At 46.8% G+C, this 26,578-nt stretch overlaps 1 protein-coding gene and 2 non-coding genes across 10 annotated transcripts in view; 1 reads left to right on the plus strand and 2 right to left on the minus strand.

Annotated features, from left to right (window-relative positions):
• Nucleotides 1-2,510: 2,510 nt before the first annotated feature.
• Nucleotides 2,511-2,582, plus strand: TRNAP-AGG (transfer RNA proline (anticodon AGG)). Its single transcript has one exon. It is a non-coding gene; the product is annotated as a tRNA-Pro (tRNA).
• A 683-nt stretch (nt 2,583-3,265) lies between these two features.
• Nucleotides 3,266-3,337, minus strand: TRNAP-CGG (transfer RNA proline (anticodon CGG)). Its single transcript has one exon. It is a non-coding gene; the product is annotated as a tRNA-Pro (tRNA).
• An 8,904-nt stretch (nt 3,338-12,241) lies between these two features.
• Nucleotides 12,242-26,578, minus strand: part of RCSD1 (RCSD domain containing 1) — a 75,236-nt gene continuing 60,899 nt past the window's right edge. For 4 of the 8 annotated variants that reach the window (XM_050768326.1, XM_050768320.1, XM_050768321.1 and 1 more), the window contains 4 exons: nt 23,782-23,985; nt 20,222-20,965; nt 14,391-14,572; nt 13,742-13,836 (listed from right to left, as the gene is read on the minus strand). In XM_050768326.1, coding sequence (XP_050624283.1) covers nt 14,408-14,572; nt 20,222-20,965; nt 23,782-23,985 — 1,113 coding nt within the window. In that variant the 3' untranslated portion in view covers nt 13,742-13,836; nt 14,391-14,407. Of the gene's footprint in view, nt 13,837-14,390; nt 14,573-20,221; nt 20,966-23,781; nt 23,986-26,392; nt 26,570-26,578 lie in introns of all 8 variants that reach the window. The other 4 variants (XM_050768338.1, XM_050768342.1, XM_050768335.1 and 1 more) reach the window with 2 other exon arrangements.

Consider the following 26,578-nt stretch of genomic DNA (forward strand, 5'->3'; position numbering starts at 1 on the left):
TATCTGGTTGGTTATTTGCTAGAATGACAATTCACAATTACTGTTTATCAACGTGTTTGTCAACGTGATATGGAAGCAGAATTCTAGGAAAGCTAGAATAACGCCATTTTAAGTTCGGCTCCATTTTAGGACTAAGAAGGCACACTCCTTGCCTGCCACGACCCATAGTCATGGGATGTTTATAGTTAAGTAAACAGCCTGAAGATCTCTAGGACCCACTCCTACAACAGCAAGAAGTCCAAATGTCCTAATATCCACAGCAATATATGCCTTTAAGATATCATAGTTATGCTTTTATGTATTCACACACTAAAATGTCAATAATTGTCTTCTTTAAATCAATAGAGTAGGCCGGGCGCGGTGGCTCAAGCCTGTAATCCCAGCACTTTGGGAGGCCGAGACGGGCGGATCACTAGGTCAGGAGATCGAGACCATCCTGGCTAACACAGTGAAACCCCGTCTCTACTAAAAAATACAAAAAACTAGCCGGGCGAGGTGGCGGGCGCCTGCGGTCCCAGCTACTTGGGAGGCTGAGGCAGGAGAATGGCGTAAACCTGGGAGGCGGAGCTTGCAGCGAGCTGAGATCCGGCCACTGCACTCCAGCCTAGGAGACAGAGCCAGACTCAGTCTCAAAAAAATAAATAAATAAATAAATAGAGTAACAAATTTTGTCATGTTGTCTGCTCACCCGCATGTAGGCACAGCTTAGCTTAGCTTTTACATAGGTAAGATCACTATATAAGAAAAACTTAAGGACAGGGTGTTTCTCCTCCTACTTTCTGAGGATGTCCTGCTCTGTAAGAGTAGTTTCCAATAAACCTGCTTCTTGCATTACGCTCTGCAACTCAACCTGAATTCTTTCCTGCACGAGATCCAAGAACCCTCTCTCTAGGTCTGGGTGAAGATCCCTGTTTCCGGTAACAAAAGTACTAAAATGCAGTGAGCCATGATCATGCCACTGCACTCCAGCCTGGGTGACAGAGTGAGACCCTGTATCAAAAAACAAAACAAACAAACAAAACACCTAAAATTTCTATTGTTAAGGAATTTGGCACAAATTGTAACCATTCAGAATTATTCATTGAGCGCTAGCTTTCCTATGGTAAGCCTCAATGCTAAGTATTTAAGAATTTAGGGCCGGGCGCGATAGCTCACGCCTGTAATCCCAGTACTTTGGGAGGCCGAGGCGGGCGGATCACCAGATCAGGAGATTGAGACCATCCTAGCTAACACGGTGAAACCCTGTCTCTATTAAAATACAAAAAAATTAGCCGGGCCTGGTGGCAGGCGCCTGTTGTCCCAGCTACTCGGAAGGCTGAGGCAGGAGAATGGCATGAACCCAGGAGGCGGAGCTTGCAGTGAGCTGAGATCTCACCACTGCACTCCAGCCTGGGCGACAGAGCGAGACTCCGTCGCAAAAAAAAAAAAAAAAAAAAAAAAAAAAAAAAAAAAAAGAATTTAGGCGGGGGGCAGTGGCTCACGCCTGTAATCCTATTAGGGAGGCCGAGGACGGTGGATCAGCTGAGGTCAGGAGTTCGAGACCAGCCTGGCCAACATGGTAAAACCCGTCTCTTCTAAAAATACAAAAATTAGCTGGGCGTGGTGGCCTGCGCCTCTAATCCCAGCTACTCCGGAGGCGGAGAATCGCTTGAACCTGGAGGGCGGAGGGGGCGGAGGTTGCAGTGAGCCGAGATCACACCACTTCACTCCAGCCTGGCGAAAGAGCGAAGCGAGACTCCGTTTCAAAAAAAAAAAAGAAAGAAAGAAAAAAAAAGAATTTAAAATATAGTTAAGAAGCCATGCCTACTATATCTAATTAAAGATATTGGGACAATCGAACAGCAATCACACAATTGGTTACCAATTCTACAGTACAAATCAGTGTTGGTGTAGGTGTCTTGCACTCTAGGAAGTTACAGTTAGAGGAGATAAGATTGAAACCCAGTTATTTACCACATACAATTGGTTTTGATATGTTAAAGGATCTTTTTCTGGGAAGGTTAGAGTTTGGGATTTATCCAAAAGCAAACAGGTTTTCCAGCTGAAGAGAACACTGAGTAAAAACAGAGATGAGAATTCACAAGGCTAAATAGGTGGGGCTTTGAATACTACAATAAAAAATATCGGCAAGAAACCGAGATTTCAACATTACAGAAAAGTGCGAAAGAGAACGAATGAAACATCCAGGACCCAGTAACGGAGAGAGTCTGGAATCTGCCACAGTGACATTGTCCCACACTCAGAGCCATTTATTAGCCATGAATAGAAATAAAATTACAGTTTTCGAAATAACAGGTCGATATTATACTGATAGTGACAACTACTTTGCTTTCTTCTGTGTTACTGATTTTTAAAGAGCAAAACAGAAAAGAAAGAAAATTGAAAACGCATAATCTCTAGAAAGCAAACACAACCGAAAGATCGAATCCTAACATGCGAACAACCACATGAGGGCGCCTGACTAAATAGCTATGCATTCCTCAGCGATGACGGCAAACCAGAAGCATGTCGGCTCGTTGGTCTAGGGGTATGATTCTCGCTTAGGGTGCGAGAGGTCCCGGGTTCAAATCCCGGACGAGCCCTCTTTTGTAGTAACAATCTCCTAAGTGCATGTTTTGTAGATATATTACTAAACGTAATAAACACAGGTTGGTCAGAGTAAAACACAAAATTGAGACTTTTAGAAACTTGGAGCACACTCCACGTTGGAATACCATTAAAAGGCCTCATTTTGAAAATGCAAAAAGTTTGCTAGTAATGTAGTATTGTACTATGAAAACGTTGTTCCTACCTGTCTATTCCTGGATGCAGCGCATGTACAGAGACATCGGGAGATCTGCTCTTGGTTGCCTATGGCGTGGTTTAAACTCATCCACGACAGTGCCCAGCACCGGGGGGGTATCTCCCGGGCGCCCCTTTCCTCGGAAATGCTCATTCCCGAACCCCGGGACCTGCTAATCCATGACGCCCCCTGCTCGTTTGGAGGAGTTAAAGGCGTGCACAGGATTCCGCACTAGGCGTCTGTTTTTCAAGTGTGTGTTTTACATGGTACAAAGCAATTTGAATGCGTTGCCCTTGGGCGTACAGTAACCATATGTTGTATTAATTGAGCTCACATGGTCCTTCGCTTCAAAACACAAAGGGGATCAACATTTGAGCTCATGGGACCAGTATGCTTTCATTTAAGTTTCTGAATGGAATATGGGGGACAGGGGGGAAAAATCTGTGTTTAAATTTTGGGTGTAGGTGGGTGGGGTAAAAGCCTGGGCTCGTCCGGGATTTGAACCCGGGACCTCTCGCACCCGAAGCGAGAATCATACCCCTAGACCAACGAGCCGCTCTCGGCAAGGACGCTCTCAGCGCTTCCCTTCAGCCTTGTTCCGCCTCTCGCCTCACGTTCCGAACAACCACAACCAGCGACCCTTCTGCTGCGTGTCCTCTGATTCCCTAAGCCTCTGGTCCGGAGCGCTTACCGCCCAGCCGCGTGGAGGAGCAGGGAGGGACAGGCTTTTGCCTGGTCCGGCCGTTCCAACCCCCCATCGCCGGCAGGGCCTCCACGTTCTCACGCGCTCCCGGAAGCCGCCTTCCGGAGCCTGGGCTGGCCCCGGCGGTTCTACTCGCAGTGTTGGCGGGCGCCGGGAGTACCGGCCGAGGAAAGTGCGCAGGGGGCAGGGCGCCTCAGTACGCAGCCCGGTGCCAGGTCCCCCGTCCAGGTGAGAGGGCAAAACACCACAAGGACCTGGAAGAACGCCCTGACCAGGCTACAGAGCGATGGATTCCTTTTACGCTGAACTGAAAGTAGCCTAAGAATGCAGGAGTGTTTTCGAAATAAGGGACCTCTGCACTTGGCCACGCCCCGCCCAGCGCGTCAGTGCACGCAGAGCTGGGCCTGCTCGCTCCGCGACTGGGTCGGTGAATGAGGATGGGGAACTCGGGCGAGGGAAGGGAATACCCGAATCCTGGCTAAGAAAGGGGTGGTGGGAGACGAAAGGGTGAATATTAAGTTAACTCCCCGAACCTTCATTTGGGGGTAATGCACTCTTTTAAGCCCTTTGCTTGTATTGAACTCACCTGATATTCGTAATAATCACCTAGGTGCCATTGTATCTCCATTTGCAGATGAGGAAACTGAGGCTCAGAGATGTTAAGTCGCTCACATACGTCCACAGGGCTAGGAGCTGGCGGTGGCGCTGGTCTAGGAACTCCCGAGGTCCTGGAGGGTGGGAGAACTGGGGGCTGGGGCGTATAAAAGGGACTGGAGAGTGGGGGAGAAGATTGGTATCTTGGTAGGTTGGAGGAGAGAGGGCAGTGGCAGTGGGCCCGGTCTCCTCCCTCCCATCCAGCAGAAAATCTGAGCCTGCCCTACGGCCCTTCCGCCCAGAGGAGCTGGAGTCCGAGTGCGGGGTCTCCCGCGGGTGTGGTTTCCCGGCCTGGGGGTCTAGCTCGTCTTGCCTGCTTTCGGACTGCTCTCACCGCTTCCCCCCGCCCCACGACTCCCGCCCGCCACCCTGCACTCCGGCTCCTTGCAGTTTGTGGCCAAGTTGCAGAGGTCCCTTATTTCTAAAACACTCTTGCATTCTTAGGCTACTTTCAGTTTAGCGTAAAAGGAACCCATTGCTCTGTAGCCTGGGCAGACCGTTCTTCTAGGTCCTGGTGGTGCTTTTGCCCTCTCACCTGCTAACCGAGAGCTTCCCACGTGCACCCGCTTCTCTGCTCTTTTCTCTCTCTTCCTCCCTTCCTTTTAATGTCAGTGAGCTTTTGGGACGACACTTAGCCATAGGAGGTCAGGACCAGGGTTCATGCCCGTGGGGAGCGTAACAGGGGAAATGCAGCGAAGACACCTCAGAACAAACAGCGAGCACTGAAAAACCTTTCTTTAGCCCACTCTGGCGCTGTAGAGAGCCCTGTCGCTGGCTGGTACAGGGCCCAGGTCTAAGGTGGGCAGCCCTGTCTACGCCTTCTATTTGTTTGGAAGTGCGTAAAACTATTGACACCCTCTGCTTGTCTGAGACCACTTTTCTTCCTCCCACTGACCTAAGGTGTGAGAACTGGATATTGCTTTTTTTCTTTTCTTTCTTCCTTTTTTTTTTTTTTTTTTTTTTTTTTGAGACGGAGTTTCGCTCTTGTTGCCTAGGCTGGAGTGCAATGGTGCGATCTCAGCTCACCGCACCCTCTGTCTCCCAGGTTCAAGCGATTCTCCCCGCTCAGCCTCCCGAGTAGCTGGAATTACAGGCATGGGCTACCACGCCTGGCTAATTTTGTATTTTTAGTAGAGACAGAGTTTCTCCATGTTGGTCAGGCTGGTCGTGAACTCCCGACCTCACGTGGTCGGCCTTTCTCGGCCTCCCAAAGTGTTGGGTTGAGCCACCGCGCCCGACTGGATATTGCTTTTAACACACTGTTTGGTAGTTTGAGGGTGGTCAAGGGTGGGGAAGGTTGGGGAGAGAGTTTTCATTAGGGCAAGTCCTGAGCAGCTAAGTGTCACCCTCCTTCCCTTTGAGAGTGTGCGTGCCTTCGCTGGGGCTCTCTCTGCCTTGCCTGAGCTCATCCCACTCCTGGGAGCTCTGACTCATTCCTGCCACTCACCATATGCGTGGTACATGACAGAGCTGGACACTTCTTTTATCTTTGCTGAGTATACACTCTCAAGTGTTTTTTGTTTGTTTGTTTTTGTTCGTTGTTGTTTTAATTTCCCAAGCCTGGGGAGAGGGATAAAAAATGAAAATAAGTTCGCAAGTCTGCTTTTCCATTCCTTTAAGTTGTTTGTAATGGCTTCATAGTATCCCATCAAGTTAATGGCACATCCTTTTCTTAATTATTCTTCCACTGTATGATAAGTAAGTGGTGTCAAACATTTCATTGAAATTTTGTGTATATAATTTTTTTTTTTTTTTTGAGACTACAGTCACTCAGACTGTAGTGCAGTGGTGCGATCATGGCTCACTGCAGCCTCAACCTCCTGGGCTCAAGTGATCCTCCCCCCTCAGTCTCCCAGGTAGCTGGGACAGGCATGTGCCACCTACACCTGGCTAGTTCACCGACACCTGGCTAATATTTTTGTATTTTTCTGTAGAGATGGAGTTTCACTATGTTGCCCAGGCTGGTCTCCAACTCCTGGGCTCAAGTGATCTGTCCACCTCCACCTCCCAAAGTGCTGGGATTACAGGCGTGAGCCACTGCACCCGGCCCCTTTATATGTACTTTGGATTATATTTCCTTAGAACACAATCCCAGAGTTGGTCTGGTCACAGGGATAAACACTGGTCCTTGGCCACTTTTATAATTCTTGATGCAATTATGTGCTAAGGAGCGTGGCTTGGCTGGTTAACAAGTAAGATGGAAATGTGGAAGAAGAGGACCAGTGGCTCTTGGAGAACTTTAAAGCCCATGATTTCATCTTTTAATTTCATTTAAGGGTTTTGATGGCATCAAAGCTTTTGAGAATGGTGATAATGTTAAAAGTATTATTGACAACAACAATTTTGACTTGGGGTCAGAGGTGTAAAAGGGAGTAAAAGAAATTAGAAAACTAGTAAATCCATTAGGAGATGATTAGAATAACTCCAGGATGACATTATTGAAACTGTGAATGGGCATTTAAATCACTTGTAATGAGGATTCAGTGACTATTTAATAACTAAGATTTGCTGGCCACTGAATTCTTACCCAATTTAGGCTTAAGTGGTGCAGACTTGGCTCTGTCTAGCAAGGTCAGTCCTTAGAAATGAGAATACAATTAATTACATGGGTTCACTACTCCAAGGAACCTTCTCGCTAACTTGGCACACAGGACTGGCCTCATGCTCATATGCTGAGCCTTGTTTGCTGCTTGTGTACGAGAAGGCCATGGCAGTTGTCTTGGTAGGCTTGTGTCACCCACAGCAAGCCTTCCTCCAATTTAAACAGAAACTTGGATCTGACTGAAAATTCGTGTCTTTTTCCAGATTCTAGTCCAATATCCAGCAAAAGCTTCAGCTACATGTTACTAAATACATTTCTGTTTGGTTTCCCTCAATGATCCTTTTTACGAGGTTTAGATCATGTGTCCCTCTGAATTTTGCAGTCCCTTCATTGAACCACTATTAATGAATTCTTGGAACTCCCTCAGCCTCTTCATTTTTCATTCAAAAGGTTTTGCTTGTTTTTAAGTTTTGAGAGTACATGAGGTCGGAGGGATAATATGAATCTTAGATCTAGATTGTGAAAGAACTGCTCTCCACTAGGACACCTTCACTTCTACCAGGGAATCTTATTACCTGTTTATCTTATTACCCTCTGTTTTATACAGAGCTAGTTCTGGTCAGATGTTTCTGGTTAACACAAAAATGTATCGTTTTCATGATCAAACTTGTGATTCTTTATGAAGACATGCTCATGACAGCATGTTACAAAAAAGAAAGAGAAAATTAGATATAGTAAAATCCCAATTTTGCACCAACCAAGAATTAAAACAAACGTATATAATGCACTGAAAAAAAAAAAGAAGAAAATCCATAAAATAGTAACATTAGTTATCCCTGGATAGTGGACTTAAAAATACTTTTTTATTTGCTTCTTAAAATTTTTTCTTTCCCCCCACCAATTTTCTAAAAGAAAGATGCATTGCTTTTACAATGAGAAAAAAATAAGGATAATTAACATTTTTAAGCCACAAAGAAAACAGGGGTCTTAAAACTGCATTTCTTTTTTTGTGGTAGAATGAATAGAGACACAGAATTAGAAGCAATGTAAAGCAGGCCCTGTTGTGCTTCTCCATCCCTTCTGCTTCCAGAGGTGGTCAATGAGCCTGTTTGTATCACTCCTGAGAGGCCAGGTGTAGCTGTGATGGGGATGTGCCTGGCACTGTCTAGTACGCGTGGCTTCCTTAGATAGTCAAACAGCAGTGACTAGTGTTGGAGGTCTTATTGTTTGAAGAGGCTATTGTTTTCTTGGAGAGGAATGAGTATCTGTGTCTTGGTAATATCCATCCTTTGAGTACCAATCACATAATTATTCTAGAATTTTGTTTCTGCATGCTGGTTAAAGTGCAATTCAGTCTACTCATTCTTTAAAACAGAAGAAACTGGTAAGTGTGGTAACTGACTTAAGGGTTTACCCAAGTTAGAGTAACTTTCTCTAATTTCTTTCTTTTCTTTTTCTTTTTTTTTTTATTTAGAGACAGTCTCACTCTGTCACCCAGGCTGGAGTGCAATGGCACCATCTCGGCTCACTGCAACTTCCACCTCCCAGGTTCAAGCGATTCTCCTGCCTCGGTCCCTGGAGTAGCTGGGATTACAGATGTGTGGCACCATGCCCAGCTAATTTTTGTATTTTCAGTAGAGACAGGGTTTTACCATGTTGGCCAGGCTGGTCTCGAACTCCTGACCTCAGGTGATCCACCCGCCTCCGCCTCCCAAAGTGCTGGGATTACAGGTGTGAGCCACCACGCCCGGCCACTTTCTCAAATTTCTATGTAAAATTACATCATGAAGGACTAGAGTCATTACTTACAGGAGTACTCAGGGGGAATCCTAGCCTTCTTTTTTTTTTTTTTTTTTTTTTTTTTTTTTTTGAGACCGAGTCTTACTCTGTCATGCAGGCTGGAGTACAGTGGCATCATCTCAGCTCACTGCTGCCTCCAACTCCTGGGTTCAAGCGTTTCTCCTGCCTCAGAGTTCCCAGTAGCTGGGATTACAGGCACACCAACAGACTCGGCTAATTTTTGTATTTGTAATAAAGACGGGACTTCACCATGCTGGTTGATCTTGAACTCCCAGCCTCAAGTGATCCACCCACTTTGGCCTCCCAAAGTGCTAGGATTACAGGCATAAGCCACCGCGCCTGCCCAGAATCCTAGCCTTTTCTGACCTCTTCCTTCATAGTGTCTTCCTGGCTGCTCCAGCTCCCATGGAGAAGCCCCACAGCTTTTCAGGATTAGGAGGATGTGTAAGACGTCTCTTAGTTCCTGTTTTGGATGTGGGTGGTTTTACTCTTTTGGCTTCCTTTACCCTCTGAGGCATGTAATACATTCATCATGTCTTCCTCCTCTGAGGAGTCTCAAAGAACCAGTTTCCTGCCCCATTTGACCACAGTGAGACTTCACTGGAATTCCCACAGCTCTCCTGGGATTTGAGGGCAAAACTGGAATAATGGTCTCTTGTCAGCATCCATAGCCACTGTGATCAGGACATCCAGCACAGGGCTCGTGGAGAGCCTGGGTTACCCCAACAAAACTGGGAAGGCAGAAAAGTGTGTCTCCTGACCCTAGAATTTTGTGCACTTTGCTCCTCTTTTGTGACCCCCTCTGGGAAGGGTCTCAAGAAACTTCTCACACCTAGGTATAAATGACAAAGGAGGCTTCAAATAATGATCTCTCTCAGAAGTATTTGCATATTGAAGGAAGCTAATGAGGACATTTCAGGTGTTTGCTATCAGTTAAGAGAGGTGTTAAGCAGGGATGATTGTTGAAAAAAATCCCATCTCAGCTCTTAAATCAATTCAGTCATTCATTATTTAACAAATATTTATTGAGTACCTACCATATCTGAGGCACTGTGTACAATGAAGAATAATACAAACACATTGTACTCCCCTAGAGCTACAGGTTAGCTCTGGGCACAGTAATACATTATTATATAAAAAATGAGACTGATTTTCTTGGGTGGCTTATGAAACCTAATCCCATTTTATGTGAGCATTTGGATTTTGTTCAGTGCTTTTGACATCGTCATAAACCACCTGATCATGCATTATATAGAGACATTCTTTTTATCCTTTTCTTCACCTGGTCCATCGAGCAAAAACTTGACTGGAACTAGTTGGGGTCAAATAAAATTTAATTTTGAAGCAAACAATGGAATTGGGTGTTTCGGGTTTTGTCCCGTGGGAAACAGCTGTTGTTTTTTGCCTGCCTTCATAGCTTCTTTTGGTAACAGCACCCTGATTTCACTTTGGGGAATCTTCTTGCTTGCCTTTGCAGGCCTTGTAGAGACAGTGCAGGATTGACTCACCTAGCTCCTAGCTCCAGGAAAGGGCACGCAGTCTCTGCATCTCCTTGGTTGTAACGATTGATTCAGGGCATAGGGCCTATGGAAAGCCTCTACAGGATTTTTTCCCCACAGTAATGGGGAAAGAGTAAGCCCTTTCACTGGGTTTGCGGACTGGGAAGAACCTGCTTAAGAATATGACCAGCTGGACGTGGTGGCTTATGCCTGTAATCCCACTTTGGGAGGCCGAGGCGGGAGGATCATTTGAGGCCAGGAGTTTGAGATCAGCCTGGCCAACATGGTGAAACCTGGTCTCTACTAAAAAATACAAAAATTAGCTGGGCGTGGTGGTGCATGCTTGTAATCCGAGCTATTAGGTTGGTGCAAAAGTAATTGCAGTACTTGGGAAGCTGAGGCACGAGAATTACTTGAATCCAGGAGGCAGAGGTTGCAATGAGCTGTGATTGTGCCACTGCACTCCAGCCTGAGTGACAGAGTGAGACTCTGTCTCATGTCAAAAAAAAGAAAAGAAAAAGAGAGAGAGAGCACGCGCTCGCGTGAGCGAGCCTTGGCTGCAGCTATTAAGGAAAATTCATTAAATAATTTTTAAAAAAAGAAAAAAAGAATACGGCCAACAAGAGGGAAAGCAGAGACCAATGCCATGAGAGATTCCTGACATCACTTGGGTGACTGTACTTAGGTTTGTTTTTTTCAGATCTATGAAACTGAAAAAGGGGGAGAGATTCATTGATCTGTATAGTTCTGTTTTTCATCAACTAGTTTGAGTTGGGTTTCTGTCACCAGCAGCTAGGTGAACTTATTCATTCGGCTGTACTAAACACATACCTAATCAAGAAAACCTAATCAGAAGATGATGGACTGGTCGCCTTTTCACGCATTTATTTCTTTGACATATATTTATTGAACATGTAGTTAACTGGTCATAGGACAAAACCTGCATGAAAAACTGGGCATTGTTCAGGGTGACATCAGTGAGGAGCATGGAGTTCTGAGGCCCCTGAAGCTTACCTAGTTCCACATGCAGCTGAAACAGAATCCCAACCCCCTTTTAAATAGTGGCAGATCCCTTCAAAGCATCCAGGATTTTTTTCTTGCTGCCTCTCTGGAATAAGGAAGGACACAGTTTGAAATTCAAGCTAGACTATAAAGATAGTGGAAGAATGACTCTGACTCTTTCTTTAGCTCTGTTGATGTAGAAGGATCAGTGTTTTCTTTCAAACCCATTAAGAAAGCCTGAAAGAAACAAAGTCTTCCTGGCCTGTTAATAACTTTGTGCTACTTAAAACACAGATGAATTTCTTTAATCCCAAATTTAGAAGTTGCAGTTTCAACCATGCAAATAAAACACCTGATCATGGTTGCTTCGAGAAAGGAGAGTTTTAAGCAGTGGGGCTGCAGCACTAAGAAAACTCAGTCCCTGCACTTCGCGAGTTCCCTGCCAAGAGCCCCCTTCATTGATGAACAAGCCCTAGGAATGGGGCCTCTGTTTTTTTCACAAGGTAGACCAAATAATGTGACTAACAGGAGACCTGGGGGATAGAAAGGTATTTTGATGCCCACAAGCATGGTCCCGCAATGTCACATTCTTGTCATTTTTACTGCCCCTTTCTTGTCTGCTACTATGTTTAGACCCTCCAGAAGAAAAATGCAGTTTCTGGCCGGGCGCAGTGGCTCAAGCCTGTAATCCCAGCACTTTGGGAGGCCGAGACGGGCGGATCACGAGGTCAGGAGATCGAGACCATCCTGGCTAACACGGTGAAAACCCGTCTCTACTAAAAAATACAAAAATCTAGCCGGGCGAGGCGGCGGGCGCCTGTAGTCCCAGCTACTCGGGAGGCTGAGGCAGGAGAATGGCGTGAACCTGGGAGGCAGAGCTTGCAGTGAGCTGAGATCTGGCCACTGCACTCCAGCCTGGGCGACAGAGCGAGACTCCATCTCAAAAAAAAAAAAAAAAAAAGAAAGAAAAATGCAGTTTCATTTTTCATATCTAAATCTCATACTTTCTATTCCATGCCTTCCTCAAGTAAAGTGGCCCTTTTCATCACACACTCATAATCATGCACACATTCACAAAGTACTTGCCCAGATAGTGCATGTGTATAAACAACCCAAAGACATATATAAATAAAACCAAGTATTGTTTAGGGGTAGACTTCTCTCTCAATAAATGGATGGTAGCTAGATTGATAGCAAGCTAGCGAGCTAGCTAGACAAGTTTATAGATCTCAAAATAATTGACACACACATTTCCCAAATTCTGCTAATATCCAAAGTTTATCATAACTACGACAATATCAGTCTCAACCAGGTTACAAGTTTGTTACAAATTACAAACTACTTAAAAATAGTTTTGAAAAAAAAAATCCCAAATATTAACACTAAACACTACCCTGGAGTTAGAAAAACTGTAAATGGGATGAGGAAACTGAGGTACCAGTGGTGACATAAGGCCTTTTTGTCTGAGAGACTGTTTTCTGAAGTCAGCGTAGGATGTAGTCTAACAGCCCTCCAGAAGAATAATTCTTCCAGCTACCAAATCAGCACATTGAGACATTAAAATACTCAGGTCAGAATAAGGACCAACACTAAGTTTAAATGTGTATTTGGATTAACATTTTTCAGCAGGAGTGCATGAAGATGGGAGAGGATATAAGTCAAAGACTGGGTAGTCAGGCGCCCTGTCCCTTGCAGAACCTCCTACACTTACCAAACAGAATATTAAAGCAAGAGCTACCCAATAAGAAGAGACTAAAGACCCCAACTCACTCCTCCTGTGTTGGCCAGAAGAACCTGGGCTGTGAGTCAAGAAAAGCTTCCCAGGGAAACTAAGAAAAATGTTTTAATTATGTAGCTTGCACATCATGGTACTCAGGGCACCTCCCAGGAAACATCTAATCCACACTCAAGGATTCTGGAAATGCAAATTCATCCTCACAGGATCAATTGGGCAGCTGCCATTATTCAGGTATCACTGCTTTGCTTTCAGGAGGAGATGCAATGCGGGACATGAAACCTCCTGCCATTCTGCCTCTCCATGGGAGTTCTCCACATTCTCAAGGGCAGGAGAAGGGAGTGAGCCAAGGCAGCAACCTCCCATGGTGGTCACCAACTGGAAAAGCACAGGGCAGGAAAAGCTACTGCGAATGGAGCAGACACTTTTTTTTTTTTTAAATGTTTTAATCATTATCTCTTCCAGTCCAATGTTTTAAAGACTGGTTGGCCAGTTCAAATTTGGACCAAGTTGAAAAGTTGTCTCTAGGGTTTTGATACAATTTAGGGTCTTCTGTAACTTACAGGATTTCTATTTTATGTTTATGGCCACCTAAAATTAGTTTTTAACTGATATTTGAGAACCGTAAACACTTTAGAACAATAAAAAGGAACTTTACCCAAGCAAATCTGATAAGCTAAATCAGAGCTCAGGTCGGAGGTCAGAGGTTGGAGGTCGGCTGCAGGGATGGGTGAGTGTGGATAGCGTCCAGGGCTCCACAGGCTGACCAGTGCCCCTGGGACTCATCGCCACACGGCATTGTTTTCAGTAAGTTGTTGTTTAACCAAGTCCATCAAATGACATAAACTCAAACTGATAAAAGTCTGCTGCCCTCAGATCCAGTCTCTATCTGCCAGGGAACATTTGGTGTGGAGGCCAGGAAATAATCCACCCTGTGTCTTCAGGCTGACTCCAGACTCTCAGCATATTCTGCCTCTGCAATGCCTTCATCTGCTGCTGCTACGACTGCTGCTGCTACGACTGTTGCTGCTACTTGCAAAGAGATGTGTCCAGCAACTTCATCACTGGGGCACAATGAGCTGTTCTTCACATTTTAGTGTCCTGGACAGGAGTGTCATCCTGTGAACAGGGGAGGAAAGAATTAATTAGGAAAATGGTGAGGAAATCCTGACACTCAGTATCTCTCCTCAGGGATGCTGGATCAGGCAATAGTAACAGTAGGAGTAGTAAGAATGATAGTCATAAGAATGCTATGTGCCTGACTTAGTTTTATTTTTTAATGTATTGACTTATTTAATCCTCACGAAAGCAATATGAGGTAGCTACTTCTATTAACTCTGTCATAGGTGAGGCAATGAAAGCACAGAGAGGTTATATCCCCTAGGTCACACAGCTAGTAAGTGGTGAAGTCAGGATTTTAACCTAGAGATCAGAGCTTGAGTCGTCAAGTACCAAGTGACCCCGCCCACCCCTTGATGCCTGAGTTCCCTCCATCTTGGCCTCTTACCTATTCACTCATTCCCATTCAATGTGCTCTCCTGAAACTCTGCTCAAGATTCTTTGGCAGCATATAAATGGAAAAAGGACAGAAAGAGTTGAAAATAAAAGACTAACACTTGAGTAAAAGGACAGTAAAGTAGCTTTTTATTCAACAGTCATTCAGAAGGTATTACTTCGAGATCCTTCTGTGCTAGGAGCTATACCAGGACTCCAGCCTCGTCTCCATCAGTTCTTTAGCTGAGAAATGGAAACATTTGGGAATGTAACCACAGTACAAGGTGGGGTGTGATGTGGACCATCCTAATGGATTATACTGAGCAGGGGGGCATTTGTCCTCAGAGCAATCAGAAAGGGCCTGTGGAGGGAAAGATAGAGGTGTGGTGAGAGGACTTCCAGGTACCAGTGAGGGCTGGGTTTAAGTGGACTGCTGGCAATTTCAGCTGGCAGTGCAGGCATTTGGGCAAAGAGGCTGAGGGAGTGGATGAGGGGATGCCTTGCCTATTGTGGAATGGTGGAGGGTGCAGGCTGGCTGGAGCCCCAGCCACGCTGTTAAGGGGCGTGGAGACAGCGAAGGTTAGGCAGGTGGCAAAGCCCAGCCTGTGGAGGAGCATGAACTCCATTTTTCAGTGGGCAGTATCAAAGGGTTTGGGATAGGAGAGCAGACAACCTATGGTATTTATAGGAAGAAGAATATGGCAATGATGTGTAGGGTGAGTCTGGAGACCAGGAATTCTGTTAGGAATGAGTTGTGATTGTAGAGATAGAAAAGGAAGGCTAGCACTGGTATCATCATAGAGATGGGGTTGTGCCATGTTGCCCAGGCTGGTCTCCAGCTCCTGGGCTCCAGCGATCCTCATGCCTCGCCTTCCTAAAATACTGGGATCACAGGTGTGAGGGACTGTGCCCTGCCACAATTCCATTACTGATTGAGCTCCCACAAAGCACTGGTCATGTTTGGGGCTGGGGAGGGTCAAGGAGGAGGAGGGGGGAAGGGGAGAAGAAGAAGGAGAGGCAGAGGGATCTCTGGGGAGGACAGTTAATGTGTCTGAGGGATGATGGAGGTGGGAATGCAGGGAGTGCATCCCCAGGAGAACTGAGAAGAAATAAGGGCCAAGAACTGAGTCTGTTGACCTGCCAGTTAACCAGGAGGGAGAAGAAAGAAAGAACAAAGTAAACACTGCAAAGTTACAAAGGTAGGGGATTCTCAAGAGAAGGATGTATTTCATCAGCTCAGGGAGAAAAGAATTTCAAATCAAATGTTGAGAAACCAAGGGGAATGACTTGGAAAGCAATTCAATCAGGCAATTAAGAAGTCAGCACTTATCGTTAATACAACAAAGTCTCAGATTTGATGTCCAAACATTTCGAATGTCTTTGTTTGGGTAAGTTAGTCTCTGGCATAGCTGAGTGCCCTACACAATACTGGATACATAATGAGTGTTTGAGAAACATTTATTTATTTATTTTTAAAACATTTATAAATTTATTTTTAGACGGAGTCTCTGTCGCCCAGGCTGGAGTGGCTCGATCTCAGCTCACTGCAACCTCCACTTCCTGGGTTCAAGCGATTCTCCTGCTTCAGCCTCCTGAGTAGCTGGGACTGCAGGCTCGCACCACCACCGCTGGCTAGTTTTCGTATTTTTAGTAGAGCCACGGTTTCACCATGTTGGCCAGGCTGATCTCGAACTCCTGACCTCAAGTGATCTGCCCGCCTCAGCCTCCCAGAGTGCTGGGATTACAGGCATGAGCCACTGTGCCCAGATAACACTTGCTAAATGTATTTGAAGTATTAGAGTTGTATCTGATTCTGGGCCCTCTTTCCAGGGTGACTTTTCCTTATAAACAGAATCCTAAGTGCAGTGACTTGATACGTCCAGCCTGCCTGTGATCGAAATCCCCGCAATGGCTCCTTCTTTCAGCATGACATGTTAAAACACTTGTGAGGGGCAACCTAACAGTAAGGGAACCCTTTATAGTGCTTTCACACATCTGATGCCTTCGGCGTACTTATGGAACTTTCCTGTTTTCTCTCGAAGAACAAATTGCTCCTGCCTTTGTGCTTCACATAGCACCCTTCGAGGGCAGAATCCCATTTATTCCACTGCCTTGTCGTTATTTGTTTATGCCTCTGTCTTTTTCACTTTTGACTCCCGGTATCTCACATACTGGTAGGGATAACGGGTGCTTATTAAATGCTGATTGCATGAATGCAACCATAATTAGTTTGTCTGATCAATCTATTTCTACCACCAAGGAACAAGATGGGAATTAGGTTGGGGGTTAGAAAACTGCTTAGAGGTGTGTGCTGCCTCTGGGGGATCCAGGAAAGACCTGGGATAGGCATGGGTGCCTCAGGAAGCCTATAACTCAAGGAGTCAACCTTGTAATTGTTTTCACTGATGATTCCTTTTGTACTAGTGACTCAGGCATTTTGATTCTGACCTTGACCTGGTTTAAGAGGAACAGGGAGGACTGGAGAACCAGTGCCCTCTTCCAGATTAAACAAATTATGCACACGTGCACAGGTACTTTGTAAGCAGTTTATTCTGATGATGGGGCAGGTGCCTAATATATCAACATTGATAGAGCTCTGTGACTATGGACAACTCCTGTCCTCTCTCAGAGCCTTGGTTTCTTTCTCTCTCTAGACTAGTCTGGGTGTGGTGGCTCACGCCTGTAATCCCATCACTTTGGGAGGCTGAGGTGGGCAGATCGCTTGAGGTCAGGAATTCAAGACCAGCCTGGCCAATATGGTGAAATCCTTATCTCTACTAAAAATACAAAAATTAGCCTGACATGGTGGTGCGGGCTTGTAATCCCAGCTACTTGGGAGGCTGACGCAGGAGAATCACTTGAACGCAGGAGGCAGAGTCTGCAGTGAGCTGAGATTGTGCCACTGCACTCCAGCCTGGGTGACAGAGCAAGACTCCATGTCAAAAAAAAAAAAAAAAAAAGAAAGAAACTAGGCAATTGGGTTAAGTGGCATCTCAGAGATGACAAAAGGAAAAGCATTCCTTTCATTCCATTCAGAGGTGGAAGTGGAGCTACTCTTTCTCAACCTGAGCTGCCTGTTTGGGAGGAGTGTGCTCCTGAGGGTGCTGGGCATTCTCTTCCTCTGCCCAGGGCTCTGTCGGGAATATGGAAGTGGCAAGGCTTGAGGGATTACCAGTGAGCCTGCCCCAGAGGTCCTGGAGTTCCTGCAGGAAGACTTCTTCTATCTGAGACCTCCCTGAAGCAGCCCTCTTCCCTACTAGCTTTTCAACCAACGCGACTTTTCAACCCTTCAGGATTGGAAGGTGCTGTCAGTGAAATGGGGAGGTCTCCTGGCAAGGCATGTGTCTCCTAACCTGAAAATAAGATGTGGCAACCCCTGGCAGGTGACTACTTGGACCCAGTGACTTCATCCTCAAAAAGGACTAACAGTTTGGGGCATGTATTTGCCTTCTGTAGAGCTGGTGGAATCTCTCAGTTCCAGAAGATTCTAAATCTAAAGACTGCTTACGTAGAATGGAAAGTGTTAAAGAAATCTGGAGCACCTCTGCCTGACAACTTAACTCAGGGGTCTCAGTCATACTTTATGAGTCTTTGGGACTCAGACATTTTTCTCCCTGATCTAGCATGAGTGAGAATAATGTGAGGGTCCTAGGAGATCCCCTAAACACATCAATTCCTCTTATATGTGTACTTCTATCATTAGAGAGTATTTCTTTTGGGTCAATTTCTGTCTTCCTTCAAAATTCATTCACTCAGTCAACAAAGATTTTTTAAAGAACCTACTATGTTCCAGGTTCTGTAGCAGGTGCTGGAGATGCAGGGAGGAAAAGGAGTAGAGAAAGACAATTAAAAAATACACAGGAGAATTTCAAATAGTGATGTGTTCTGTGATGACGAAGTAGAATTGTGGGAGAGAGTAACTGATGGGGTGGAGGGAGGTCCGCTTAGACTGAGTGACACAGACAGGCCTCGGTGAGAAGGGACCATCTGAGCTGAGCTCTGAGCCATGGGTAAGAAGTGGCCCTGTAAGGATCAGAAGAAATGTCCCACACAGAGGGGACGGCAAGGATAGAGCTCTGAAGTGGGAATGAGCTTGCTGTATTTGAAGAACAAAAAGACCTCAGCATGGCTGGAGCACAGTGAGGGGGAGAGTCAGGGAGAGGTGGGTACATCCAATCCAAACCCCTAGTACCGGTGAATGTGACCTTATTTGGAAAGAGGTTCTTGGCAGATGTAACTAAGAATCTCAAGACAAGATCCTTCTGGATTTAGGGTGGACCCTACATCTAATGACTGACATCTTTATAAGAGGGAGGAGGGGGACTTTGAGACACACAGTAACAGTGAAAGGCCATGTGATGGAGATGGAGGCAGAGACTGGAGTGGTGCATCTATACGCCAAGAGATGCCATGAATTGCAGCAGCCACCAGGAGCCGGAGGAGGCAAGGGAGAATTCCAAGGGTTGCAGGCAGCCACCAGAACTTAGGGGAGAGGAACAAATTCTCCCCCAAAACTGCTAGAGGAAACCAACCCAGCCAACAACTTAATTTTGGAGGCCTGAACTGTAGAACTGTAAGAAAGTATATTTCTATTGTTTTACGCCACCAAGTTTGTGGTAATTTTTTTATGGCAACCCTAATACAAGAGGAGAATAATTTTAGCAAAGAGCAGTTGATCTAAAAAACAAACCAAACCTGCTGGTTGCTGTCCAGAGAACGGATTATATAGGCAGGGGAAAAAAAAAAAAGTGGAAGCAGGAAGCCAGAAAAGAGGCTACTGTAGCAGGAAGCTGATAGTGGTGTGAGTAAATGAATGCATGCATGAATGAATGCACTAACAAAAGTGAAGGGGGAAACAATTGTGGGTGACTGACTTGATGAGATTGTTAGGGACTCTGCAGGGCTGGTTCTGCTCTTATTTATTTATTTATTTATTTTGAGACAGAGTTTTGCTCTTGTTGCCCAGGCTGGAGTGCAATGGCGCAATCTCGGCTCACCGCAACCTCTCTGCCTCCCAGGTTCAAGCGATTCTCCTGCCTCAGCCTCCCTGGTAGCTGACATGACAGGCATGTGCCACCACGCCTGGCTAATTTTGTATTTTTAGTAGAGATGGGGGTTTCTCCATGTTGGTCAGGCTGGTCTCGAACTCCCGACCTCAGGTGATCTGCCCACCTTGGCCTCCCAAAGTGCTGGGATTACAGGCATGAGCCACTGCGCCCGGCCTGGTTCTGCTCTTAAAGCATAGATAGGTGGGCTCAAGATGGGCTTCCTGGGAGTTGGTGGGGAGCAGATGGGTGTAGGGGAAAGGGCCAGTTAGCGCAGGCCTAGGCAGAAGGGCACGGGCTGAGTCACTCCGTCCTCCTCATGTGCAGCAGATGCCCAATTCCTGAGAGAGAGAGTGAACGTCCCAACGTCACATACAGCCTCTTTCTCTGAGGGCCAACTCAAATGCTACCTTGGCCCTGAAGCATCCCCAACTTTTTGTCCCATCCACACACAAATTGTTTCTGCCACCCTTGCACTTTGGGCTTCCCTAGGAATGCCCCCTGTCCACTGCCCGATTCCACCTTGTTTATGCACGTGAAAGAGCTGCTGGTCTCATGTGCTAAACTGAGATGATTTTTAGAAAGGAGCTCCCCTTTCTTTTTCATCTCTGGATCCCCTGCAGCAGCCCGCCCAGGCTCCTGCACTCAGCAGGCTTCCATAGAAGCCTCAGTTACTGAGCCGTGCCGAGGCTCGGTCATTCCACACACACCCAGAAGCTTGCCAGAACTCCCAAGTCAGCGAGAAGCTGGCAAGAGCACAAGACACACTTCCCCTTTGTGTCCTTTTGTCCCCTCAGCCTCAGCAACAGCCTTTCTCCAACCAGTTGGCACGAGGCAGGAGCCTGGCACCTTTGTTTCTGCAGATTGAGCTGATTTATGAAGGGATGTACGGAACAGGGCATGTGACAGACGCACTCCCTGGTCCTGGCACTGACTTCTGCGTGTGAACGAGCCAGACCACCTACCTCTGGCCTGGGGACCGCTCGCTCGCTCTGGACCTCACTGCTGGTCTCCACCTGGTCAGGGGCGGTCTGGGGGCTGCAACCTGGCTCGAGCATTGCCCCTTCCTGTTGTTTTTCCTTGCCTTTCTCCTGCTTGGGGACATCACCGCCCTTCACTCCTCCAGGGGGACTATGGGGGGTCTCCTTCCCTGCAGCTCCCTCCTCCGGCTTCTTTGTTTCTTGGCTCTCATGTTCAGGTCCCGCCTCTTCATTTTGCACCGTCTCCTCCTTCACCTCTGCAGCCTTTTCCATCTCTGCTTCCTCTCCAGCTGGCTTTTCCTCCCTGGGGCTCCCACACCTATTTTCTGCCTCTGGGCCAGAGGTCTGGGGTGCTTTCGGGGCCTCCTCCTGGGCCGGGTGCTGGCCGTCCACGTCCTCTGAACTCCGCCTGGCCTTTTCGCCGTTCTTGGCTTCCTCTGTGGCCCTGTCCTCCTCCTGCTTCTCTGTCCTGCTGGGTGACCTCCTCAGAGGAGGCTTTTCAGCGGGCCCCAGGGTTCTCACTCCCTCTCCTGCTGCCCCCTCACTGGACGAAGGGGATCCTGGGGCCTTGCTCTTGGATGGGAACACCTCATCCCCATCCTCTTCCTTAGCACCATTCTCCTGAGATGACTCCGCCGCCCTGAAATCTCCAAGTTCCCCACAGTCTGACTGCGACCTTCGGAATCGCCTGGAGGGAGGGCGCCTTTTGATTGAGCCCCTCGTCCGCACCTGGAAGAAAGTGTTAAGGAAAATTATCCAAAATCCATTAAAAAAAAGGCCAAGAGGAGGGCTGTATGAGCTTTCAATGTCAGTCTGGTGCACTGCTTCACAAGTCCATGCAAGGACCATTTAATTTTCCAGGAGAACGAATCATTGTTTGCTATTTATTATAGGTTAGAGTCGTGTGGGATTGTGAAATCACATGGTGACCTGCAGACTTATATTTTGTGAAGATGAAAATGCTTTCCATTAAGTAAAAAACAAAAACAAAAACTCATGATGTTATTACACTGTAAAACACTAACCAGTTTGGTGTCTAATTTAGCAATTTTATTCTGACACTTAAAAAAAATTGCTGCCAGGCATGGTGGCTCACACATGTAATCCAGCACTTTGGGAGGCTGAGGCAGGAGGATCACTTGAGCTCAGGAGTTCAAGATCAGCCTGGGCAACATAGCAAGACTCCATCTCTACTAAAAGTAAGAAAAATTTGCTGGGTGTGCTGATGCACGCCTGTGGTCCTAGCTACTTGGGAGGCTGAGGTGGGAATATAGCTTGAGCCTGGGAGATGGAGGCTGCAGTGAGCTGTCATCATGCCACAGCACTTCAGCCTGGGCAACACAGCAAGACTCTGCATTAAAAAAAAAAAAAAAAGAAATTGTCTAATTGTCTATAAATAACCAGTTCTTCAAATGCTGTTTCAGTAAGTTTTACCATCTTACAAGTTTTCTCATAAATTGACATGTTGAATAAAATCTTTCTCTATTTTGCGTAAGAGTCAGATTTTTATCTTGTGAAGATGCAAAAATGCTTTCTATCCAGTAAAAAAGATAACTTATGATTTTACTGCACTGTAAAATTTTGAAAAATTTGAAAATTGAACTTTTGAAAATTATACTTTGACAAAGATGAATCGCACCGAGAAGAGTGTTAGAGACCTGCTGATGGTCAGGTCCTGGTGCAGGGACCTCAGGAGTGCTGAGCTGGACACCTGGTGACTAGCTTCCTCTCTTGCCTGACTGTGCCCTTCCCATCCCCCATGAAGCTGGCTGATACTGGGAAACCTGAGCAGCCAGATTCCTTTGCTTCTGGAACTCAGGTCCACCACGGTCAGAAGCTGTTCCCCAGGAGCACCAGCAGAGCTGCCTGAAGGTGGTATCTCTGGGGAGCATGTGAATCTCAGAATCGGGCCTCTTCTCAGCTCATCAGACTTAGTCAAAGGTGCAATGGAAATGTTCACATCAGATACCCTATCTACTAGAGTGATGCATCCTTTAAAAATTAGTATGTAAGTGGGCTGGGCGTGGTGGTGCACGCCTGTAATCCTAGTACTTTGGGAGGCATAGGCCAGCGGACCACTTGAGCCCAGAAGCTGCAGGAGCTGGTTGAAGACATGGCAAAACCCTGTCTCTACAAAAAAAAACAAAACAAGGCGTGGTGGTGCGTGCCTGTAGTCCCAGCTACTAGGAGGCTTGCTTGAGCCCAGGAGGTGGGGCTTGCTATGAGCCAACATCTCACCACTGCACTCCAGCCTGAGTGACAGAGGAAGACCCTGCCTCAACAAAACAAAACAAAACAAAACAAAATAATTAGTTTGTAAAATAAATTTTTGTAAATGTTATTTTCCCACTGATTTACATTTTGGTATTTGTCAATCCTAGTTCCCCATCTATGAGGTTTGGAATGAATACTTGGTTTATCAGGGCCTCCCAAGCCCTTTCCTGAGACCATGATGGGGTCAGCTCTGGAAGGTATCAAGGCCCCAGCCCTTAGGACCAGCAGGGTTCCAAAATCACTTCCCCTTGCTGCTGTCAGAAGGCCGAAGCCTCCAGGCATTATGACCAGGTAGCAGCTTCTCCCTCCCTGTCTTACCCTGTGAGAAGGTGGCTCTCTGGGAAGGTTCCTCTCTGCCTTCAGGGGTCTCCATCACCCTGGCTGGGGAACTTCCACTCTGCCCCTAGCCCACAGGCTCAAGCCTGCCCGAACCCCTCCTTACCACTAGTTTATTTCCTTGAGCCCTCCCTGTTTTTACACATTTGACTTTTTTTTTTTTTGCTAGCTGGACTTCCTAGAATGGCCTAGAAGATCTCATTTCTCCATCATTAATTTTAAAGCTGCACCCATTTAGCATTCCCTGGCACCAGACCCCCAGAAGTCTTGGCTCCTGCTTGGCCCTGGCCCACATTTGTTGGCTACCTGCTTGGCCCGTACCTCTGATCCTTACTTCCTCCCAGCAGGGCCAGGGATGTGATGAAAGCTCACACAGAGGACCAGGGTTGCATCTGTAGAAATGCACCCTGCCGTGTCATTTTTGCAAAGGGAACAGTTTGGATGTTCTTTAACTGGGCCAAGCTGCAGGAAGAATGATTTGAGTCCACACTGGGACACTTAGGACTATTCACACCAGGCCAGACAGGATGTTTTGGAGTTCTAGGGATGCTGCCCAGCATTCTGTGCGAATCACTGATCAGGCCTTTAGCTTTTGTGTTCAGCTTTTGACATTAATGAACCATGCAGCTGGGATCAGTCGTGAATTTCCATACCTCTCTCCGCAAAGGAGAGAGCACACCATCCCCCAAGCTTGTCTTGGGGCCGAATGGCATAGTTATAGGGAGAGAAGATGAGCCAGTCAGTCAAGGAAGGTTATCCTAGTTCAGGAATCACTTGCAAAGGAGGGGAGAAATTTCACTTGGGTTAAAACGCAGCTCTGAGAATAACTCCGAACATTTCCTCCTTTCCTCAGCACAAAAGGGTAGAGAAAATTCAGGGGTGCCAGAGTCCACATTTCCACAGACACACTGCCATAATCTGGAGCTAGAATTTACCTTGTTGTAACAGGGCAGATGACTGCCTTCAGGGGGCTGGTCGAAGCTGACAGGCACCTCCTCTGCCTCGCTGGGCCGAGATCGCACACCAGGGCTACTGGGGGTAGAAGGTGGGCTATGAAACGGCGACACCATGGCCTTGAGTCCAGGACTCTTGGGTGAGGCCCCAGGCAGCAGAGCAGCTGGGTCAAAGGTTAAATTGGCCTGTCAAGGAAAGATGAAAAACTTCAAATAGGACTGGGGAGAAGATGAGAGCCTCTACTTTAGCTTGTTGCTTACCTGGCCTCAGGCCTGGTTGAGACTAGGTAACACCCGGCTTTTCATGCTAATTCCCAATCCATTATCCACTGTCCCATCACCGCCTGCTCTTGGAAAGCATCACCTACTCTGTCCTCCTTCCGCTACCTGGCTTGCCACAGGCTGCATTCCAAAATGCTCAGCCAGCACTGATGAGGATCCAACAAAAATGTCCCAGAACAAGCCCAACTTATCAACAAAGTGGCGAAGCAGCAGCTGCCAGGAGCACCTGTGGTGCCAGGATCTCACAGGAAGTCAGGTTCTGTGATCGCCTTTCTCATCAGAGTCAATAGTACTCACTCCCACTGGATGCCTACTATTGCCGGGCACAGGTAGCCGTGTCCTCCACAGCAACCCCACACGTTCAGCTGTGTTCTCATTGCACAATCAAGAAAGTGGCTAAGGGATCTGCCCTGAGATTCACACCGGGTCTGATTCTCCCTCAGCCTCCAGGTATCAGGTTCCTTCTTAACAGATGGCAGAGCGGTGAACACAGTAGGCCGCTGAGCTCCTCTAGGAAGAAGGCAGCAGGACACACCATAGTATGAGCCACCACTTGGGGTATCAAGGTACAGGTATGACTCGATCAAAATGAAAGGTGGCCAAATGGGAGAGTCACCCAGAGGTAATGAAAGCCTCAGGGAGTCTTGAGTTTGGTTGGGGAGGAGGCAGATGGTCCCAGATGCCCGAAGGTGTCCACGGGGGGAACGTGCGTGAGTGTCCAATCCTCTTTAAGGCCATCTAGGGGCGCTTCTCCTGCCCTCGGCATTCCTGAATCACCGCAGAGCTGCATCCCGCAGACCCTGTGGCAGTGCCGAACCAGGAGACAGAGCCACTTTGAGACTTCACAGAGAAGGGACGGAGTGTGAGGGGCAGACGGTGCAATGGGAAGTTCATGGGTTTTCCACACCGACAGATCTCACTTTAAATACTGGATCTTTCAGTAGCAGTGTGACCTTCAGGCCTTCAACAAGTCCAACAGCCTTTCTGAATCTCAGATTCTTTGTCTGTCCAAACCTCTTGTCCTGACTTCCAAAGTCTTTTCTGTCTGGTCCCTGGGTACTCTTTCCTGCCCCACACTCACACCCTCTCCCTCCCGGCTCCCCTTGGCCACCTTCCCACCTCCCACCAGCCAGACTCTGCTGTCCTGGAAACCTCCTATGTATATTTTAGGACTTGTAGACTTGAAAGCATTGCACACGTTTAGAAGGGTGTTAGTGTTTTCATTGTGATCTTAAGAAAGAAGGTATCATACAGACAAGACTGAGTCATGGTAACTGTTCAAGATATAAAATACGAAAGTTAAATAGCATACTAGCCCAAACTATGTCAAAAAGCAGCATATGAAGCTGGGTGCAGTGGTGTGTGCCTGTAATTCTTACTACACAGGAGGCTGAGGTGGGAGGATTGCTTGAGCCCTGGAGTCTGAGAGTTTGAGTCCATCCAGGGCAACAAAGCAAAGCAAGACCCTGTCTCAAAAAAAAAAAAAAAAAAAAAAAAAAAAAAAAAAGGGCAGTATATGGGGAGTACCAGGGAAGGATTTGCAGCATAGTTGCTGTGCAGGTTGATGTGCTAGCATGATTGAGAGGGCTTCATGGCAGAGGGGGTTCACTGGACCTTAAAGGAAATGCCCTTCTCTAAATTTCAAGCAGAGAAATTCCCTCTGTAAGACTGCTTGCAAATAAAATGGATGTTGACAGTCAACAGAAAAGTTGAGTTGTGAATTTGGGACTATCCTAAAAAAGAAAACCCCTAGTTCACAATTCATTCAGTAGAATAGTTAGAAGAAAATCTAGCTGGTGATGCATTTCTTAGCTCTTTCTCCCACATATTCCCAAGAAAGTAAGGTTCCTGTGAGATTTGGCTAAGTTGTCGTTCTATTGCTGACAATCTCAATGAGATTGAACAGCTAGACATCCAAACCACATTCTCAAGTTGTTGTGTTTCCCCAAAAGACTCACTAATGCCTGGAAAAAGGAATGGGTCCAAAACTACAGGGTACACAACATTTGGTAACTGGTTTCTGGCACTTGAATGAGGACTAGGGTGGGCTGCAGGGAGCCAGAGGTAGGAGTCTGGGGCTGCATCCCTTAGCTGGATGCTAGGAGGGGTGCTGGAGTTCTGGGATCCCTTCTGAGAGATCCCTGTTACATATTTAGGGGCCCTGCAGTCTCCCAGAGTGACAGGTAGCACCACCCTATTCCTGCAGCCGGGTGGAGGGCTTCTCAGCTTGAATTAAATTTCAGGTAGACACTGCAGAGCCCTCCCCACCTTCCACAGGGTAGGCTCATGGCCAGAAACCAGAGATGCTTGCCTTAACCCCCAATCAGGCTGGGATCCAAATCTCTAGGCTCTTCCATGGCTGGGAACTACAGAGGCTGTGGCTATTCGTCTTGACACCTTTGATGCCTTCAGAATGAAGTTGGTGAGCCAGTGCTCTTAGGTGAGCCTGGATGGGAGGCTACAGCGCACAAGAGCCTTGTTCCTTCTCCTGGGTGGT

The sequence above is a fragment of the Macaca thibetana genome, chromosome 1 (genome assembly GCF_024542745.1).
Source record: "Macaca thibetana thibetana isolate TM-01 chromosome 1, ASM2454274v1, whole genome shotgun sequence".
NCBI lineage: Eukaryota > Metazoa > Chordata > Mammalia > Primates > Cercopithecidae > Macaca > Macaca thibetana.